We start from the raw sequence: 22,792 nt of genomic DNA, 5'->3' as shown, positions 1-22,792 counted from the left end.
TGTGTTTCCAGTTCTGGATCGATAGTATCAAGTTGTCAGGTTGTGAAAGCTTTATCTAACTCAGGGAAATATCTACACAACTACATAGTAGTGGTGCATATGCATGTATAGCAGGATCTTGTTTTCACAGAGAAATATGTTTGCTGGTCTTATCTGGTTATGGTGGTCTATTTAAAGGCTTTAGAGGGCACCTAAGTGGAGTACACTTTTAAGTATATGTTCTGTTTGTTTAATGCATGACACAAGCTTATTAAAACAATGATTCAAAATGTACTTTTAAATAAAAATAAAAAACTTTGAAGAGAGATCGAGTTGACGGTAGCCATTGACTTCTATAGTGTGGGAAAAAATACAATGGAAGTCAGTGGCGCCCATCAACTGTTTGGTTACACACATTCTTCTGTGTTCAACTGAGGAAAGAAACTTATACAGGTTTGGAACAACATCACTGGTGAGTAAGTGATGGCAGAATTGATGTTTTGGGGAGAACTGAAAGTGTTTTAAAAAATACGCTTTTAAGATAAGTGCACTTCTTTTTTCACAAAACCTTAAAGTGGATTGAGCTGTTATTTATGTCACTATCAAATTGATCAGGAATGTTTGTACATGTGCATTTAACAAAGCACTTTAGCTCAGAATGACATTAAAAGTTGAGCTGTTTTGATTATGATGTTGGATTTAATTTGAGATTTCACTTGATTTTACAGCCTCTTGCAACCTGACGTACATTCTGCTAAACTACAATGACATTTTAGTGTTGATTCAGTTTATTCTTGTCATAAATTCATGAATGAAATCTAAACATATTCCTTAACTCTACATCGCCATGCATATCGGGAAGTCAATTTGCCAGTCAATGTGTCTGAAACGTTTTGGTGCGGTGTCTGAAATTAATGAGATCATTCTTTGGCTATCCAGCATTTGGCAATCAGTAGATGGGAAAAGACAATGATGCCAAATCATCTGGGAAATGATTAGCACATTTTGAAGGTGAGGCAATATTTGGAAAGTTTGAGACCCAAACGCCTTTCATATCAGGTTATCATCTGGAGACTAATATTCCCTTTTCCACACCTTCATCTTAAAATCAGAGCTCACCAGAGAAGAGAAAACCACAATGGCACTGTTCCAAACATGCACAGTCTGTTCTTCCACTCCTTTGAATGATTAGACATCACGTCAAACTTCCCTTGTAGTGGATGAACCACATCACTCCCTTAAATAAAACTCAGAGGCAATCCGTTTATCATTATGATTTATACCTTTTTCCCTGACGTGAATGAATAAAGAATGGAGCTCATGCCAACAACGGTCTATTTCAATGATTCACTGTCCATTCAGGTAGTGAGAGACGTTCCCAAGGACATACAACCAGATTTTCAGTGTTGCTGCTTCCATGACGGAGGAAAGACAGATATGTATCGAATTTGATAACTGCCTTTGGCTCTAGAAACAAGGTGATATATTTCCTCCAGTCCATATACATCATTCTGTTTTTCCAGTGTTCACCCAGAATGCACTAAAACCAAAGACTCTCGTGACAATTCATATAAGATTTGCTACACTAGTGGCAATAAAAGTATGTTTTAGTATGATCTGCTCACACCCTGCTGAAGATTTGGGCTTGCAAACGAATACATTTTCATTCAGACAGTATGAGTTCATGCCCACTCATATTATCAAAAATTCGTATAATTTCAGGTTCTACTTCAACTAAAACGCCAGCTTGAGCACTTTAGCCAAAATTAGGAGACCAGAAACCACCTTAAAGCTGCAGTAAAAATATATTTTTTTTACATATTTGTTAAACCTGTCATTATGTCCTGACAGTAGAATATGAGACAGATAATTTTAGCTTGTCCTGAATCACTAGGGTGCATCTATAATAAGTGTTTATATTCGGACTATTTTAGACTGCTTCGGGGGTACCGCGGCGGAGTAACCCAGTACCTTTGTGATTCTTCATAGACATAAACAGAGAGAAGTAGTTCCGGCTACGATGTTCTTCCGCAAGACGCAAGCAGTTCTGTTTATTAACCGCTAGAGCATCAAACGTTACCTACCGCAGCTTTAACAGGCCTGTTCACACCAAAACAACTGTTTTCCAATAGAAATATACTTTTATCCGATCAGATCAATCCTAAAAAAGCGGCAGAATGTTGTTGTTTTATGGAAGAGCACCAGCTTTGGGCATGTAGCTTATAGCAAAGTAAAAGACAGCTTTAATGTCATGCAAAATTTTGAATTAAATGAACTTATAAAAATGAAAATGATCCTACAAAATTCTTCTGACGAAGATTCGTGTTTGAGGCCTTTATGCTGGTTTAAGGTTCTTTTTTTCTTTTTTAAAGCAGGGTCACCACACATGCTCAGAAACTACAGACATCATGTGCCAAATTAATCTGAATTGTGCAAAAGTCCCTTCCAGGATATCTGTAACATATCACTTTCTTAATACCTGCCAAATACTGGATGCAGTGAGCTTTTAAACTAAACTCTTCGCATAAGAAAAAAACTAGCTGAACTCTAGATCAGGTTTTTAGACTAAAGTCTCAAGGCATTATCACTTTTATGAATAACTGAAGTAATCGAGTTTAGAAAAATATGGCGTTTCAGATGCTACTCAATACTATACTGCTTTCATAACTACACATATATGACGGTCAGAGATAACATACTCGTTTTACTGCATTTGCCCAGTAGAACCAGGCAAGTAATTACTTCTTAAACTTGTAAGCGTGAAACTTAAAACAGGTAGGCTGCAGTCCACCTACAATTAAGTTACCATGGAACGGTATGTTCAAGTTTACTTGGCAGCTCCTCAACAATATATTGAGGCATATGTTTCATGTTTAGGCATGTCTGGATTGACCAAAGAGTGCAGAAACACATAAAACTGAGAGCTGATCAGGGTCATCGAGTGGAAAGCAAAGTGTTGGCGATGATGGGCCCCAGATGAATGTCTTGGAAATGTCTCACAAGACACAAAGATTCGCCTCTTCGACAGTGAAACTCAGATGTGTGCAGCTGGAGGAACGAACTGTTGTGAGAGAGCCATTCTGACCTTGTTTCTCACCCTCCTCCGTCTGTCCGTGCCTTAATGTCACACACATAAGGTAATAATAACATAAGGTAATAATAATTAATTAATCGCACATTGTTTCACCCCGAAAAGGGAGCCACAGACAAGGGCATGCACTTTGCTTCCTCTGGCCCATATATATATATATATATATATATATATATATATATATATATATATATATATATATATATATATATATGTATGTATATAAAACATAAATGCTAAAACTGGTTGCATGGCTTTATTTGCCTTTTTCAATTTCGAACGTGAATATGCGAGACTTATGATTTATCAGCTGCGCAGGTAAACAAGAACAACAAAGTGCAATAAATGGTTAAAATACTTGCTCAACAAACTAGTCTACAATTACTAAGTTAATAAAACAATATACCAAACACCATTGTGCAACTTTAAGCAGCATAACTCACGGTTTTATAAAGATAAAATACCTGAGCTGACTGACACCGGAAGCCTCACACATTCGATGTTAAAATATCCACGACCGCTTAACGCTAAATATAAAGTGAATAAATGATGTGTAACAGCTTAAGTATTTACATAGCATCCGAAATTACACTTTTGTGCGAGCCCTAAACATCTACGTGAGCACGTGTACATTTTATATTAATGACGATTTTAAAAACCTCTAGGAAGCTTTCATTACGTTAATTGTTAAAATCAAACATTTAGCCTAAATAGTACATAAAAAGAAACTATTATTTGTAAAAATGGGTAATATGTATTTTAACTAGCCTATTAAAAAATAATAATAATTCTTAACTTTAACGGTCACCCCGTCCCGTATACGTGACGCCTATTTTACCTCTCTATATTACAATTAAATCTAATCTAATCTTGACAAACTATATATCTTGGAAAGGTCTAAGACTCCCAAATATTTATTTTACCAATGTTTTTTGTTAAAAATGATGTAGGAAAAGTAATAGATTAATTCATGACAAGAGAGCACCCTCAAAAAAGTACATTATAACAGGAGTTTTGACCTAGCTTTGTTTAAAAAAAAAAAGACTTCTTCATTGCCTTTTTAAACATTTTAGAAATCAGCAGAAATTTTATATCAACTGAAATCTTAAAATCTCAAAATTCATCCTTTGAAACCCATTTTAAATTCAAACATTGCATTACCATGTAAATGGTACATCAAAATCATGTAACAAAATGTTTTCAGTCATGAATTATAAAAATTGAGGTTTGTATCATGCACATTCAAGTCTATATTCAAAAATGTGAGTGACAGTTAAATTTGCAACAGAAAACTAGGTGCACACTGTCTAATAACCTCACAGAGAACGAGTCTCTTCCCAGCATTTCCGGTTCTGTGTCTGACTTTCACCGTGGGTTTGTTCACTGAGCTGTAAAAATCTCTAGCCACACAGATGAGACAGGCAACAGGTCAGATATGGGCATGTGTCAAAATGATATCAAGAAAGATTTATTTTCTCATATGAACAGGTGTTTTCATTTTATTTTTACAATCTATGACAGTCGTGTGTATTTGTCTCACTTTTTTAAATCCTCTAGCATTTTCCAAGAATGAACATGGTGGGGGGAAATATTCCTTTTTTATTGCTGAATGTAAAAAATGTAAATAAAATACACTTCCACTGACTTGGAGAGGGCGGGGTGGGGGTAGGGGGATCTGCTGCTTATACCATGCACCCATCTAACCTTGACCACAAGGACATGCAGAGGTGAGGTGTTTAGACGTTTCAAGCAGGGGGAAATTAAATAGAAATAAACTGGCAGGACATAACTGTTGAGTAGCGATATCACATTTAAACTAACTAGAGCACTGTCTTTTTGGCATTTCTCAAACATACAAATAAGACCCAAAACGTAAGGAAGAAAGGAAGGGGGTCGAAATAATTTCTGCCCAAACTTCAAACAAAACATCTCTTAAAAAAAAAACAAAACAAAAAAACAACGATATTCCATCGTACTGTCATAACACTGCATTACACCCATTTTATCAGGACTTGTACATTGGTTTTTTCACCAAAATAATCACAACTCATCTCTTTTTCTTATAGAAGAAGTGCATGAAAACATTTATCACGTATCTGTCCAGTTCTAATCTTCCTCCGTTATATTTGGTGTTGATTTTCTTTCTTTCTTGGTCAATTGACTTCACCTCCCTCAACATATTATTCTTTACATCTTTACAACAAGGAGGCAAGCTGACTGTGGACACTCGTTGCAGAAGGTGAAGAGTTAAAACAGCTGATTTTAGTACACTTCATCTCAGACTTATCAATACTGACCATTTCTCAGTGTAGGAGTATTTTCATCCAAACGGAGTCAGTCAGTGCAGCTGTTTCTGGATGTGGCCAGTGAGTGCTTCAAAATGGACATGGACTTACATATGAAGAAGAGTGATAAACTGATGGTATAGCATTCAATCTAAACTAATAATAATAATAATAATGACCTGCACTATTTGATGTCTTAGAGTAACTACAAATATATTAAATAATTATGAAATATGTGGAGCTAATGAAAAACACTGACTTAAAGTTAAACAACAACAGGAAACAAGTAGTCTCCACATTACACACACAAAAATGTAATGAACTGGAACACAAGTAGAATATAACGTTTGCATATTTTGGTATTTTAATGACCCCTAATAATTTTCACAGCTATTTGTCTTGTCATTTGAGACTGTTTTTGTGTGTATGTGACTGGGTGTTCGGCACAGGCACTTTTCATGCTGTTCACACAGGACACATTCGGACACTGAAATCAGCTCAATCCTGCACAGAATTGAATAAAATATCATACCCAACCCATAAACTGTTGTTAAATGTAAACATGCTCATCACACCCTCACATTCATTTGATTGGTCTATTATATTTCTATTTTTCACTGGTAACTCATCCACTCTTCTGCATGCCAGAGTTCAACTTGACATGGCGTCTGAAAATGTGACATTTATGGGGGGAAAAAAAAGAAAAGAAAAAGTGCACTTATACTGCAATAATATTTCAAATATATAATAAATACTAGAATAAATTATATATATATGTGTGTGTGTGTGTGTGTGTGTGTGTGTGTATCTCTGCTATGCTATTTGTTTCTTTATACACCATATTCCAAGGTTTGGGCCTTTATGATCCCAAGTCAGAAATATCGAATAGGAATATCCAACATCTGAATGGAATGCATCAAACAAAGCTACAGTTGAAAAACTACACAAACGTGTCCTGTGTGAACGGTCTCTTTACTCTCCCTGTCCCAAAGTACCGGGACCAATTGGTGAAGCGGACACATCCATCAGCCTGGTGTCAGTCTCTCTTCAGTCCTGCGCTAGAGGAAGATGTGCAGTGGAGTGAGGTCCTGAGACGCTGCGAGGCCTTCCATCCCTCCCGTCTATCTCTCCACTGGCCGCTCTAACTGGATGGATGTGCTGATAATGAGGGCGATCCGACTGAGTAACGGGAAAGTGGGTTGAGTGGGAGAGACTATATGTTCTTTATTTCTTTGTTATCTGTCAAAAGCTATTAGCACTGACAGCTCGGCTCAAGGCCCCCTCACATTGGACCTACAATCCCCCTTTGGAAAGTGAAGGCTTCTGTGTGACAAACCTCAAGGTGCGGTCACATTAGCGAAAATTGAAGGGGAAAACTCACCGCTCACACAGGAGTCACTTTCAAACCAAACGGTTTTCTTTTGGTCAATGCAGCTAACCAACCTCACCTGGAATTCACATTGAAATGACTGGATTTCGCCCACGAAAATTCGCCCGAACAATGGTAGATGTGACCGCACCTTTACCCTGTAGGGATGCAAAGCAAGTCAAGGCGGTGCATCTGTAAGACAACGTCAAGTGCCCACATGCGCAAGTCTACACAACAGCAGCATATTTCTCAGAGCCACAGTCATTTCGAGGCCTCTCGCATTTGGTCGTTCGCATTCACACACAATCACACTCGCACCTTTTTTTTTTCCCCCAAACCCCCGATTGCATTTGTCATCGATTTTCCTGTTGGCAAAGCAACATGATCATAAAACATCTCCGTGGATCAAATTCATGTAAACATACACCTTATGTTAGAGTGGTTTATATTGCATGACGGTGGGAAGGGGGGGATGTCACAGTTCAAATGGGGGTCAGCTCCCAAAAGAACACAACCTGGAAAGGAAAGTAAGGAAAAAAAAAGGCCAAAAAGAGACAACAAAAGAGTAAACGAGTATAAAAAATGAGGCGTCCGTATAAGAAAGGCTACAAAAAACTCCACTGGCCCTCTGGCCCTCAGCATACAGCAAAAGGCACCACAATATTACTCTATTTTTTTTTTTTTTTTTTTTTTAAGTTGTGAAAAAATTGGCACATCTTTTTTTTTTTTATGCTGTAAATCAAAATGTACATATAAATAGAGTTTTCCCTATAAAAAAAGTCTTTGCTGTTAACTAGTAGACAACTTTTGCTAAAATGAAAATAAATATTTCATTTGTTTATAATATCTGTCAGTTATATAAAATAAAAATATTTCTTATAGGTGCATGTCTATAGTAGATCGGGTTTTTGTGGATAGGTGGTGGTCTCTCTAGTGGGGTGCATTGTCCAGTTTGGAGCGCGAGTGCGTCAGTCTGGTCTGTGTGTTGGGGCGTGGCCCGTGCCGCCCCCTCTGGGCGTGAGAAGTCTGCGTGTCGGGCACGGGCCTGTAGAGGGTGACGGGCTCGCCGGCGTTCATGTTCTGCATACTGAGGAAGGGCGTGCTCTCACCTTCCTCCTCCTCCGAGTCACTGTCTGACAGGCAGCTGCGCGAGCCTAAGTCCCGGGAGGGCTGGTAGCCGCGTGGCGCCACATGGCCGTTGAGTCTGGACCTGTGCCAGTGCCGACTGCTTCTCTTTGGTTGCTCCATCGAGGAGAGGTACTCCTGGGTGCTCTCGTACTCTTCTTCCTGAGCCAGCCGGTAGGGGCTGGATGGAAGGCTGCCGGTGCTGTCTCGCAGGTAGCTGCCGCGCTGCTGCTGCCGGTAGGGCTCGTGGACCCGGGCCTCGTGCAGGGGCACCTGGTAGCGCCGCAGCAGAGGCTGGTCCTCCTCCGGCGGGTAAGGGGCATGGATGGCAGGCGGCAGAGACATGGCGTGGCTGGCGTTGGGAGACGTGATCTGGAAGGTAGGCACCTGTGGGGGCAGTGAGTAATGGAAGTCCACCGGAGACAGACGAGCCGGAGTGGTCAGCGCCGACACGTACCTGTGCAGAGAGAAGGACAGGGAGAGAGAGACAGCAGAGAGAGGAAGAAGGGCGAGCAAGAGCAGGAGAGAAGAAAGTTGTGTGGAACAGATACACACGTCAGTAAAACGTCTCAAGTACACATACTTTAAAAGTGAAGGGACCCACCACCGCATTCAGAGGTTCTCAAATTTTTCAGGTCACCCACATAACAGAATGAAACCATTCACTTTAGAATCTCAGAGGTGGCAAATCATGGAGACATGGAGATCACTGTATATCCAGGTTGGATCGATCATTTTTTTTATTTTTTTTATTTTTATACATGTAATAATTATAACACGCTACCATTTTACCATTTTATCAAAGTCTCTCATGCTTACCAGGTCAGCATTTATTTAATCAAAAATAGAGTAAAACTTTAAAATTGTATAATTACAACGTAAGATAACCATTTACTATTTAAAAAAAAAAAAAAAAAAAAAATATATATATATATATATATATATATATATATAAATTATTATTATTATTATTATTTTTTTTAGAAAAATGTTTAACGTCTGTACTTACACTTTTGTTCACAATAATGCATCTTTGTTGAATAAATATATGAATTTCTATGGTAATGTTAATATACAGAATATATTATACATTTTAAATAATATAAAGTAATATTTCATATATTAAGCTGAAAATAAAAAGCTTTTAAAATAAACGTGCTAAAAAAATTAAATAAATACAATACATTATTTTTTGTGCTTCTGACCACACATGGGTGACCTCAAGCTTGAGAACCTCTTCCTCAAGTACCCCATTCATGGAGAACCTGGAATTTTAAGCCTGGAAAAGTCAAGAAAATCCTTTGAGTATATTTTAGTTATACAAAAATTCTGTTAAAATCCTTACTGCATCATGGATAATTAATGAATATCAACTGGTCTAAAGGTGTGGGATCCCTGTTCTGTGTCTGCTGTCCGTATGCAGTGTTCCTGCCTTGTACTTTTACAGTACTGTATCAGTTTGCGCCCACCTTGCTATGGCACTAGAAAAAGGATAGTATGTGCACTAAGACATGGCGGCAGAAAGCTCAATAGCAAACGACAGCAGACGTACACACTACAGGAACAAATGAGGCCACGTCAAACCTCCCAGTCTTGGCTTAGCATCGTTACTGCAGCATGCTACCAGATGGATGACAACGCTTGCCTTACGAGTTCCCTTCCATTAGCGTTAATCATGCTGCACTTAATCATGTATGAGGGTAATTTTCCTTGATGCCTTTGACAGAAAAAAAACCCCTCTCTATGTGTGCTTGTTCCTTTGGCCTGTGCTGTGTGAGTTAAAGTGAGTGTGCCCTGAGAGAGGAGGCCACAGACAAACTGGAGCAGATAAATTAACACCGGCTGCTCTGTCACAGATTTGCAAAGCCTGAGGGCAGATAGCCGTATGCACAACAGCTCAGCCAGCTGCAGAGCAGGAGAGAAGGTAGAGACAGGGCAGAACACCAGAGACCTGTTTCACCCCTGAGATAACGTGTTGTTCTGCTCTTGTTGACTTAATGAACCCCTCACGGTATAAATTCTCCCGTTTTGGCCCCTGCATGGTGGCGTGGGCGTTTCGCAGGCGAGAGATAACTGTAAATACAGCTGGCCATGGGCTAGAATCTCTCTGCCTTGATACAAATACTGTGTATCTGGAGCAGCGAAGCTTTGCTTGACCCCGACTCCCTCTCTGACAGCTGGGCCAGAGCATCTGCACGATTTACGCAATGAGTTTTATGGTTATATTCTTCACAGTATGCAGTGTACAATTTATACAATGACTTTTGAGGGGTCAGCTTTCTTATTTCTTATGCTGACATAGTACATGTAACTATATATATATATATATATTGCTATATATGTGTTGCATGGGCTGTTAAATTGTCTTTGGGGTTAAGGTTTTAATTACAATTTTAAATCAAATATATGCATTTAGCAGAAGCTTTATCCAAAGCAACTTACAGTGCATTCAGGCTATAATTTTTTACCTATGTTGTGTTCCCGGGAAATCGAATGACCAACCTTGCGCTTGATAGCACAATGCTCTACCAATTGAGCTACAGGAACACTATTAATTAGAGGGGTTGGAGCACCCTCAACCCTTCCTGTAATGGTACGTGCTGTGAATATCTGCTATTGAATCTTTCATGCCACCCATGCCAGTCCCCAGGGGTAAAAGAGACTGTGCAGTGAAGCGGAGAGGAGTCTTGCTGCACACACTAAAATAGTTCTCAGTGCCATGGCTGCAGAGAGGGGGCGCTCCTGCGCACCTGTCGCTATGCGGAGAGTCCCCAAGCGAGTCAAAAGAGTCGCCGTACTGCAGGGCCGGCCGGTGGGGCTCAGTAAAGCCACAGTGTGCGGCACGCCTGGCCCGCGCCTCCATGCACGCAGGACTGTTGCATTTACTGGTCCCCACTGAGGACGACATCATGCCGGAAGGACAGTCGGAGAGGACGCTGTCTGTTCGCTCCAGACTCCACGTTCTCCCTTCGTGTCTGAGAAAGACAGAAAGAAAGAAAGAGAATGAAAGAAAAGGGAAGGAAAGAAAGAAAGCAGGATAGCAAAAGTGCACAAGATGCTTAACCCAGTGGTTCTCAAAGTGTAGGGGGACGGGAGGCTTCCCAGGTTCTTAGATTTCTTTCATTTCCTTTGGCTTCAAACAAGAGCATGATTTCACAAGAATATAGAGCATATGGAGTCATATGGACTACTTTTATGTGATTTTAGAAACTGGACAGTTGGTCGCAATCCACTCATGTCTCATCCATCTCAGTTTGTGTTCCACAGATAATTGTATCACAATGAGGCCAGCGTTATTTTAGTACTATTTATTCATTTTATAAATGCATTTAAATTTTTGCATTTGTTTTGAACTTAAAAACATAATGGACCTGGGCCGAACAATGTAACTAAAAAGAATGGATATATATATATTAAGTATTAGTAAATTTTTATTTTGTTTTTTGTTTTTTGAGAAAGCAGTTTTAGTACCTTTCTTTTAGTAACTGTAATTTCAGTCAATTGTCAAGGCAATATTTCTCATTTTAGATTGGTTTAAGGTTTTCTTCTAATATTTTATTTAATTTCAGCTTTATTTCAATTAACAAAAGTTATACCGTTTTAGTTCTTAGAAGCGATAAAAAACGCGGCATGACGGTAAATAAATTATGGCAAAAGTTTGATTTCTGAGTTAACTATCCATTAGATTTATCTTTAAATTGAATTATGTATATGTATTTTTTATATTTTATCCACGATCTTAATCATAATTAAGGTCCACTAGCAAGAAATGTTTTTTTTTTTTTATTACTTACAGGCAATTCATTATTCACAACAGTGAAAACTTTTAAAATGTAGTAGTTCTTTTTTTTTTTTTTTACTGACAGATAAAAAAAAATAATTTCCATAAAACCATAACTAAAAACGACAGAGGCCAAGAATGCTGCAATGGTCTCTTCACGCGATCACCGGTGCTCTTTGGATATTTGGAGGTGAATCTCAAACTGATAAGATGCAACACTCCAAGGGACTCGTATAGTAAAAAATTTAAATCCTTTAATTTACTATTAACTTACTATTTAATTTACTTTGCTAAGTCATTAAGTGTAGATCTATAATAAGTTTCCATAACTTCACGGTATGAAAAATCACAATCTGCCGAATACTTCCCCATTATTCAACAAGTACTACACTTGCTAACAAAATTAGCCAACAATGGGGTTGTTTGATTACAGTGGAAGTGTTAAGGATGTACAAAGTTTGCTCCTGTTACAAAGGAGTCATGACAGAACAAACTGAGAAGCACTGGTTTAACCCATATGTGTGTAAGAATCAGTTTGAGTGAGAAGCGTGAAGCCGGAGGCCTGCGAGGTGATCATGGTGTATAACCTCTTGAGTTTCTCAGCACTCACTCACTCACTCACTCACTCACTCACACCTGTGGCTTGATTCTGAAAGGAATGAATCATGGCTGCTGACTCGGATTCCAGCGGGACAGTGGAAGGGAAAGAATGCTGAATGAGATGAAAACAGACGTATGACTCTTGTAGGGGGGCAGCTAGAGCATGACCCCTGGTTCTTGATGAGTCTACACACACATATCCTCTGCTCATTTGTGGTCAAACATGCCACGCTGTCAGGAATGTACCTGTGAGTGGAGGAATGAGCTCGGGTGGAGGAGTTGTGGGATCTGGAAGACTGCCGGCTGCCAGGAAAAGGTGCCTCCGCTCCGTGTCTAATGACGCGCTCAGTCGCCGGGACATTTTTGGAGATATACTACAATTGGGGAAAAAGAAAAAAAAAGCCATTCGGTTACTGACAGAAGACAATGCATCACAACAAATTCCATTTCTTAAGAAGAGGGACGTACATCGACCATGGGTATCTCCTCAGGACCGGGTCCTGGGTGATTGGGTCCGTTGGCCAGGTTGCGGTTGGGATGATCCACGTAAATGTTCTGCCTCAGATGATTGTGCATCTTCTTCCTCTGTTTCCTGGGGGGGAGGCTACAGTGAGGCAGTGACACTCTCTCAGACACCGGCCCAGAGTCACAATCACCACGTCACATTTGAAAAAGTCTTTCTACCGCGTTCTACCGTTAGTTACAGCTAAATGAAAAGCTAAATAAAATGTAACATTCAGTTTGGTTATTTACTGTATTATGACCAGTAGATATACAGTAAATACAAACTGTGTGGGGGAAACTTGCTATTTTATTTTAATATACTGTATACTCAAATAGAAAACATTTTTTATATTTTTTTAAATAATATTTCACAATTACTTTATGAATGCAGCCTTGATAAACCCTAAAAAACAACATAAAAAAACCCATTATGAACCTGTGTGTACTTTTAAAAGTTCATTAATATTCATAATATGCGATTTCAAGTTTGATAGGAATTAGTTCTACAATTGAAGCCAGACAAAAAATAACCTGAGGCACAAATAAACATGATATTACAGTAATATGTTATCATTAGAAGCAATATCACTGCCGTTGTGCCTTATACTTACTTGGTTTTGCAGTAGGCCACCACACAGACTATGCCCACCACCAAAAGAGCCACACAGATGCCGGTGATTGTCAGGACTCTCTTCTGATAGAGCTCTTCTGCCTCTGCACATCACCACACACACACACACACACACACACACACACACACACACACACACACACAACAATTATCAGCCTCATCTGCAACTAAAACTGCTTCTCAACTCTCGTAAACAGTTCCCACTGCTGCGCCGATCCTTCTTCATGTCATCTCATGATGAAATCTGAGAGATATCACGTACGGCTCAGATGAGCATGTTCTTTCTATCGGGTGTATTCAGCATGACTCAGATCTGGTACGCTCTCATTGACTGCATGGATATGAGGATTAATCGGGAGATAGGAAGTTCAGGGCTCTAACGGACCAGCTCAGCAGTGGAAAGCGCTTGCGTGAGGAACAACACACTTCACTATCGTGGACGTGAGGGAATCGGTCAGTCTGAACCATTTCCCGAAAGGCGCTGGTGATTTCTGTGAGTCCATGGATGCTTTCCTCCACCGGGGGGCGTCACAATTCAGCTCAATTTACAAGATCAAACAGCATATCAAGAGGACAATTGTAATGTGGATAAATGTTTGGGACAAATTGGTTTAAGAAGCGATTACATGGAGGCACAGAAACAATCATCAGGGTGCTCCTTTGGCTTGGTCAGTAATATATATATATATATATATATATATATATATATATATATATATATATATATATATATATATATATATATATATATATATATTTTTTTTTAATGTAGGCATATTCATAACGAACAAAATCATGGATGCACAGAAAAAGGAATATCCTGGGTGCAGTTGGTCAAATTGAGCTCATTTGTCAGCATTTGTGGTATATCGACTACCCAATTTTTTTTAAATTTAATAAATTAAATTAAATTAAATTAAATTAAATTAAATTTAATTTAATTTAAATAAATAAATAAATAAAAAACTTTAAATTATTTTTTACAGAGTACAAAATAAATAAATAAATTGGACTTTTTATTTTCCTTCTTTAAAAAGACAAAAAAAAAAAAAGAAGTAAAAATCCAGTTTAAGTTGAGGCTCTTACAATGGAAGTGAATGTGCCAATTTGCATAGTTATAAGACATTAACATTATTCTTGTTAATATTATTTTAAGTAAAAAAAAAAAAAAACAAAAAAAAAAAAAAAACCTTACTAACCATTTATTTGTAAAGTTTTTTTTTTCTACTTTAAAAGCTTAAAATGACTAAAAATATTAACACGGTTAATAGATTCAAAAGTTTATAGTTTAAATAATTCTATAACATTTTCAACTATAAGTACATATCTGCTTTCAAATCCTTCAAAATTTTCCCATATTTACAGTGTTGCACTGCGTTTTTAAGGAAAACAAGGTATGAATCCATTTTTGTGGTAACGTAACATTATGCAACAAAGCTTAACCCAACCGTAAAAAAGTTTTTCAGCACAAAGAATACATATGTTAACAAAAGAATCAATGTAAGTGCTTTTATAAAGCTTCACTGTAACATCGAGTATTGCTTATTTAAAGAAAACTTTTGCCACTCGTGCTGTAGATTGAGTATAACCTGTTTAAACCCGGAATATTCCTTTAACACAAATTTAATACTGGGTACAATTCAAAAGCAAAGTTTTTATTTATTTTTTTTATATTAAACCACAGACTACTTCCAGCCTTCTGATTTTTCCTTGGAAATGAGCCTTGGTTTGGTCTCAGAGACCTTCTAAAAGGAAGAGAATGTGAATCCGAGAGGGATAGGGGCTAGTTAGGGGAGAAATATTTTATAATCAATAATGAAATTATCCAGCTGTCGTTTGCTCGGTAGTACAGAGCGAGGAGGAGAACATTATTTCTGAAGGGCCTCATCTGTGCTGGTAGGAACGGAGCTGAGTATGTGCTTTAAGCACACAACGTGACTTCATAGAGAGCCTAGTTTACACATGCCGTAAAATGGATCATTTTCAAGGGAAAACAGAGGCTGTTTTTGTAAGCAAAGAACAGACGATTGGGAGAGGTCATATAAACAACCTAATTATTAGACTGATGCAGTTTGGCATGCCAGGGCACTAGGATTCAGTTTGTTCAAGCCCAGTAAAATTAAGAACAGAAAACAAAAACTCCGTTCAATTTGAACCATTATCAAATACAGCTGCAGAAATCGCATCGGTGAAGCAGAACAATGGAAAGTAGCGTGCAAGGATAGATTTGAAAAATAAGTCAGCAAAGACAACAGGAAAGCGGGCAGATGGAACAGAGAGAAAAACTTGAGACAATGAAAGTAAAGGAACTATTTTGTGGAAAGAGGAAAGAAAGGGGAACTTTTATCTGCAGCACTCATCCACACTGCATTGAAAGCAAAGCACCATGACTGTACTGTACAATAAAAGACCATCTGGAGAAGTTACAGCTGGTCATGATCAGATTTTATGTAAACGCTTTGTAAATACAGCTGTACAATCCCTAATGCCAAAAATTATTTTTTGTTGTTGTTTTCTAGTAAAAATATCAACAAATCTCGAGGAAGAAAACTATGTACAGTATTATGAACAATTGTTATTGTTTTTTTTGTTTTTTTTTGTTACCTACTGTATTTACCTTTATCTAAAATGACAAAAGTGTACAATTTAGTTTATTTTTTCCAACCACATTTTATCTTATTTCTGGTTTAAAATAAAATTATATTGCATCCTTTTAAAAATGTCCAAATACAATAAAGGGGCTAAATCCTAAAAGTGCATGTGTAGGGGAAAATGAACACGTTTTATCAACGTGATCGAAGGCTTTCCAGGTAAAACATAATTAGATCGAATGTTTGTACAACTCCAGTGCACATAAATTCACTTGAAGCCACACACTTGTTATGTTTACCGTTCAGTAAACACCAGGTCGGTGTGTAAAACCGACGGAGGTTTATACAAATCACCCCCGTATAATGCTAACTCCTTAAGAGCCTGCGGCAAGCTGCATACACTTGAAGAAATCTGTGTACATCTTCATGTTGATGACAAAATACTGACTCATTTGCTGACTCTTTATGTCGTTCCAACCAATTCAACAAAATATATGGTTGTCAAAAGTCCTACGTAAAACTTGAACTAACTACGCAAGTTGCTAAACGCTCACATTAAAACTGTTTCTAGCAACATTTTTAGGGCTGCATTAAAATTGATGGGTAATTTTAAATAGGTAAAACAGTGAGCCGACTGTTAACACTGCACACAAGTGCAATTCAGTTGTCAAAACTTATCTTTTGGACATTTTGAGTATATTATGTGAGTATATGGTGTATATACAGGCTATTCTATGGATTTTGGGGTAAAAGACTGCTTGTGGGATTGTAAAATGGCTACAAAAGGACGATTTTTTTTAGTGCGGTTTTAAAAATCGCAATTAATCGCATCCAAAATACACATTTTTGTTTGCATAATATGTCTGTATACTGTGTATATTTGTTATGTATATATAAGTACAAACACATGTATGCATGTATGTATATATATATAAACAGCATATTAAATATATTAAATAGTATAAAATATAAGAATATGAATATATAAATCTATAAATATAAAAGTAAATATTTTCAAAATATATACTGTATTTGTGTGTATTTATTTATACATAATAAATATACACAGTACATATAAATATATAATGTAAACAAAAGCTTTTATTTTGGATGTGATTAATCTCGATTAATCGTTTGCCAGAACAAATGTTTTTATACAGCATTTTTAAAAGGGGCAATATAATATGACATTCTTTTTGTTGGAATTAATTAATTGATTAAAAAAAATATATAATGCAATATTTATAATAAATAATTTTTTATATTAAGCATCCTTTTCATTTCTGAATTAAAACTAATTTTAATATTACCTTTATTAAAGTCGGAAAAATCCATATAAATTTTAAATATATATTATTTTGAATTTTTTCAATCTCCAGTGAGTATTGCGCAGTTTGTATGATGTTACATATGAGTCATGTTACTGAATGACAGATCAAAATAAAACTCAAATAAAAACATTTGAAATCTGATATGATCATTCAGACTAAAACACATTCCAAAAAAACAGATTTTAATCAGACATTTAGACCTCATATGGGTGCTTATAAACATCGGATTTCAAGTTGTTGTTTTTTGCCCGAAACGGATTTGAGTCGGATCCGATTCTTTCTGCCTGTCTGAACAAAGCCTTAACACCCCATTGTGACGGGACGAGGGCTGCAGATAATGATTCCCATGCTGACTCTTGGAAAGAGAGGCTACTATACAGAGCAACAGCTGATTGACAGATTTATTCGTTAATCAATTTGTTCATTTGCTTTAGAGTCCATCAGAGAGTTGTGTGAAATGGAAAGAGAGCTACACAGTTCAATCTGGAAATCAGAATGAAGGATCGGTCCATACCCATAAATTCAATCCCAAGAGACTCTGCCAGTGCACAAAGTTGATAATGAAGAACAAAACAAAAAAACAGAGAGAGAGGAAAAACAAGATTTAAGAGAGAGATATCCCACCATACACAGGAACACATATGGGTCTTATGAAAGTCACATTGTGGACACATCATGCAGATACTAAAGAGAATAAGTGGTTAGATCATGCAGGTTAGAGCACGACTGAAATACGACCAAACCGGGATTAATGGGTAAGAGATGAGTATAATTGCATATAATAAGATAGAATTATAATTAAAATCATCAAACTAGCATCTACAGCACCAAACTAGCAGTTTATTTCGGTATTTATTGCATGGATTAGGATCTGAGATTTTAAAACGAGCAGCTAGGTTAGTAGATTCGATTCACTGTCACTGTTAGACACTTTAATTAATGCTATTCCACGGCAGTTATTTCAACTCTATCATTAATATAATTATTGTTATACTACAAACAAAACAGCAAGAATGCAGGTGAATTGATTATACATTCCAGTAGTCATTAAATTACACAATTAAAAGATCTCTGATGTGTCTTACCTGTGGGGCACACAGACAGCGGATATTATTCATAAAACATTTGGGTGCATTTTTATGTTAATTGTTAATGACAAGATGCTATTTATACTCTATATTAGTAAAACATGCTCTATGCAACAAAAATTATGATTAGACAAAATAATTCAGGTATTATTATACTCAAGTTTGCGTCTATCTTCTATGTGCTTTCAGATAGAACACAAGACTGGCTAGAGAACACAGTCGTATCGGCTTTAAATGCGGAGCTGTGAGTGTTATAACTGGTGGTATACTGTAGCTGATAATGCTATCAAAGTATATTCTTACTCAAAGGGCCCAGGCATCAGGATATTTAGATAATTTGAATGAGCGACAAGCAGTTTTCTGGGCAGCTCACGTGACTCATATTAGCTGCAGGAAATGATCACTGTTTTATTATTGCTGCTCTTTTTTTATTTTATTTTTTTTGTTGCACAAAACAGAACCATACTGCAAGACCAAACTGTATGCTAAGTGTCTATCATTTGGACGATAGTGGTCCTGACAGAACATTTGTTAACTACATTAGTTAACAAGATATAAATGGATGAAACTTCTACGGCATTTATTAATCTTAGGTAATGTTAATATCTATGATCTAAATATTTTTAAGATTAAAAGTCGTCTCTGGTAAATGTGCACTGTGAACTAACATGAACGTGGACATTATAAACATCAACAATGGTTAATAAATGCATCCAAAATATTGTTAGTTGATGTTAGTTAATGCTTTTAACTAATGTTTGAAAATGAAACCTATTGTAAAATGTTACCAGAAAATACTAATATTATGGTTCCTTTGCAGGGAATTGTCTTGTATATTTACATTTAGTCATTTAGCAGATGCTTTTATCCAAATGAGGACAATAGAAGCAATCAAAACTAACAAAAGAGCAACAATATGTAAGTGCAAATGATAACGTCATAATAAATAATGTATACAAAATAAATACATTTATTTAATAATAAATACATTTAATTAATAAAATGTATATAAAGGAAGCTATACACATTCATGTATAAAGAATGATTCATACTGTGATACACATATATAAATTATCTATATATTTTTTTTAGTTCAGCTGCCCATGTCCACATTCATGCTATTATGGTAAAAAGTAGCTTGGACATTCTTCAAAAGTTCTCCTTTTCTCATTTCCATTTTTCCAAAAAAAAAAAATAAATAAATAAATAAATAAAATAAATAAATAATCAGTATAAACTGTTCTTTATACATGAAATGGCCTGCAGTCTAAAAGCCCCTGGGCTGTTGCATTGCTCCGGCCGAAGGTCAGCTAGTGTTTTAGCTCTTTACTATGACTCTAATTGGTCAAGTGATTACAATTCTCTCAACAGCGCATTGAACAGAAAGTGACAGAAAATCACTTTCTCACGGAGACGACAGCTCTGTCCTCATGCAGAACCTGCACGCTGGGATTTACAGCCAGGTTGTGCATGACATCTTGTCAGATGTTCTTCTCTGCATTGTAATATTCCTACCATGCAATAAGATGGGGAATGCCTTCATTTCTCTCTTTCACCCGTGGCGCCAAAGCCATTTTTTTTTTCACTCAAGCTGCTTGTTTCTACACGCACCTATTGTGCTGCATTTATACTATTTACATTTCCTCAGGTCTAAAAGCCTCAGTACCTGCACTGTTTCAACATCTTATGTTGACAGACACTCATTTCCAGACCTCCCAAAATGAACAATGCTACAAAATACGGAAAGGAAGCCTGGCTGTTGACAGTGGAAAAGCTAACAAGCCCCACATGCAAAGACTTGATCTGCTGTCCTGATATAGGTAACAACTCAGGTTGATAAATCAAGACATGACATAACAACTGGTTTTAGCACAAGTGTCATATTATATTTTTTCTTGTTTTGCACCACTTTGAGAGTTTGTAATAACACCTCATAAATTATTCCATTTTATATGGCGAGGAAATCTTTTAACTGTATATGCTTTCCGTCCACAGATGGCACTGTATATGCTTTTCTGTCCTTTTCGTGTTCTACCTCCTGTCTTTTTATTATCTAATAAATATATGCAGAGATTAAGCTCAGTGTAAGCTCAATGTAAACAGTGGCAGCATAGCAACGCTGTCGAGAGCACAAAGGCCTGATTATACACACTATGTGGACACAAGCGGGAGCCAATAGCTCACAGGCATGAGCTGTCAGGTGTAGTGATCCCTGTGCTCCCCTTCTAATCTAGGTGTTATTCTGCGGTTGATGGACATGTGCGGCGGAGATGCCGATCTGTAGCCTTATACGGTTAAAATGTGTCACCTCGGGGAAGTGGAGCGGTTTCATTTCACAGCATAATTAAGGGGCGGATTGGGCGAGAAAAAACAATGGCTTGTTTTACGCCGCACGCACTTGTGAAACTACAGAACGGTGTATTGTATGCGAACTACTACAACTGATATAAGAAACAAGGTGAAAAATGACAGCTTCTTTGCAAAAATGTGTTTTCATGCTTTTTATGTTTTTTTTTTGTTTTTTTTTACTTTGCTGAGATGTAATGTGCAGAAAACTGAGGTTGTTATAATCATATCAAATAAAATAGGCTGTAAAAATGACTAAATCGCAGAACTACGTCATTTCAAATACATGTACATTAAGATTCGGTAGAATTTCTTTTTACATATAGAGTTTGGTAGAAAAATGATTTACATATATTTATGCATTCAGAAAATCTTGTCATGCAAAGTGACTTTTGCATTTAAGGAACACGGTTTTATAGTTCATATGTTCCCTGAAAATCGAACCCAGGACCTTGGTGTTGCAATCGCTATGCTCCACTGTTTGAATCACAGGAACTATCACTGATATTAAAACTATTTTCAGGTTAGTTGCCACTGATAACTAACTGGTAAATGGTTGACATTAAATATATATGTATTTAATGTCATCCTTAATAGGACATTTTTTGGGGGATTATATTTTATTAATTAAATATTAATTTCCATTTTGTGATCACTATGGCACATTTTATTAATTTAAATAATTATAAGCTGACCATTCGTAATAATAATGTCTGTAACATTATTTGACAATCTAAAGCATGTTAAAGCATTGTTAGTAAATTGACATTAACTATATTTCTGTTAAAGTACGAAGCAGCATTTAATTAGGGTTTTATTATTGCCATTATGATTATAACTAAGCTACGGTTTTAATTTATTAAAGAACATGCATTCATATTTAAAAACATGCATCACTTATCATGTTACGAGATCATGTCGAATCAGTTAACCAATGATGCAATGGGTGAATAGCACAAAGGACCAAATAAAACTGATTAGTTGTTAAAAAAAAAAAAAAAAACGATTTTGTTAGAACAACAAGTATGTTATTAACAATTCCAGAACCACATTCCACATCTTCAGTTTCAGCATGCAAACAAAACAGACAGACTGACAGACAGAAGAAGAAATGGACATACGGTAGAAACTGGCCATAACGTAGGTTTGACAGCGATCACCAGTAAAGTCATTTGGACACCTGATAGAAGGAGACAAAACCATAGAACGAAAGAGAGAGAGAGGGAGAGAGTGTCGAGCAGAGAGAGAAAAGATGCAAGAGAAAGAAGAGAGGGTGAAAGCAAAAGAGAGAGAGAGGGGGAAAAGAAAGCAGAGAGAACATTAGGACAACAGCACAATGATGTACAGCAGAAGCAGAGGATCCCACTGGAGGCACCACTGGGTCTATTTCAGGACAGACTTAAGCCAGCAAGCCTTGGGAGGTGGAAGGAGGTAAGGGAGAGACCACAGTGGTAACCCAGTGACAGCTGGTCCTCTGTTTGCAGCTGTGCAACTCAAGTCAACATACTTTTATTAGGTTTGGGCATGTATAACTTCAGGGGCTCTGTCTGCAAGCACCGCTGGCCGAAGTATCCATCCGGACATCTGGGGGAAGGAGAGGTGGAACAGATGACACACAGATATTCACCAAACACATCATACACAGAGGTTTTTATACACAGCGAGGTCAGAAACACAACCACACAATCATTCCAATCGCAACCTGCTATTCTTCAGCCAATGTTTGTTCAATAAGAGCATAAAAAAGGACCATTTTCTGAACCAGTTTTGTTTTCTGAATATCAATCGATCGATCGATCGATTTTTTTTTTTTTGTCAGTTTGAGGTTTAATTTTTGAGGGTTTCTTTCTTTCTTTTCAAAGGGGCCTCTGCAAAACTGCATTTATTTGATCAAAAATGCAACAGAAACAGTAATATCGTGTAATATTATTACAATATAAAAAGGACGTATTCCTGAGGAAATGCTGATCCCTGGGGTGTCACATGATCCTTCAGAAATCGTTCTAATATGCTAATTTGGTGACACCTTTAGAATTATTATCAAAGCTGAAAGCAGTTCCTTGATCATTTT

General features: G+C 37.1%; 1 protein-coding gene across 10 annotated transcripts in view; it reads right to left on the bottom strand.

Annotated features, from left to right (window-relative positions):
• Positions 1-7,152: 7,152 nt before the first annotated feature.
• nrg2a (neuregulin 2a) overlaps positions 7,153-22,792 on the bottom strand; it is a 90,384-nt gene continuing 74,744 nt past the window's right edge. For 3 of the 10 annotated variants that reach the window (XM_052588858.1, XM_052588866.1, XM_052588862.1), the window contains 7 exons: positions 21,843-21,901; positions 17,802-17,825; positions 13,346-13,448; positions 12,699-12,834; positions 12,477-12,604; positions 10,600-10,824; positions 7,153-8,306 (listed from right to left, as the gene is read on the bottom strand). In XM_052588858.1, coding sequence (XP_052444818.1) covers positions 7,655-8,306; positions 10,600-10,824; positions 12,477-12,604; positions 12,699-12,834; positions 13,346-13,448; positions 17,802-17,825; positions 21,843-21,901 — 1,327 coding nt within the window. In that variant the 3' untranslated portion in view covers positions 7,153-7,654. Of the gene's footprint in view, positions 8,307-10,599; positions 10,825-12,476; positions 12,605-12,698; positions 12,835-13,345; positions 13,449-17,801; positions 17,826-21,842; positions 21,902-22,228; positions 22,306-22,792 lie in introns of all 10 variants that reach the window. The other 7 variants (XM_052588865.1, XM_052588867.1, XM_052588860.1 and 4 more) reach the window with 6 other exon arrangements.

Source organism: Carassius gibelio, chromosome B21 (genome assembly GCF_023724105.1).
Source record: "Carassius gibelio isolate Cgi1373 ecotype wild population from Czech Republic chromosome B21, carGib1.2-hapl.c, whole genome shotgun sequence".
NCBI lineage: Eukaryota > Metazoa > Chordata > Actinopteri > Cypriniformes > Cyprinidae > Carassius > Carassius gibelio.
This window is presented reverse-complemented; position numbering and strand designations above follow the sequence as displayed.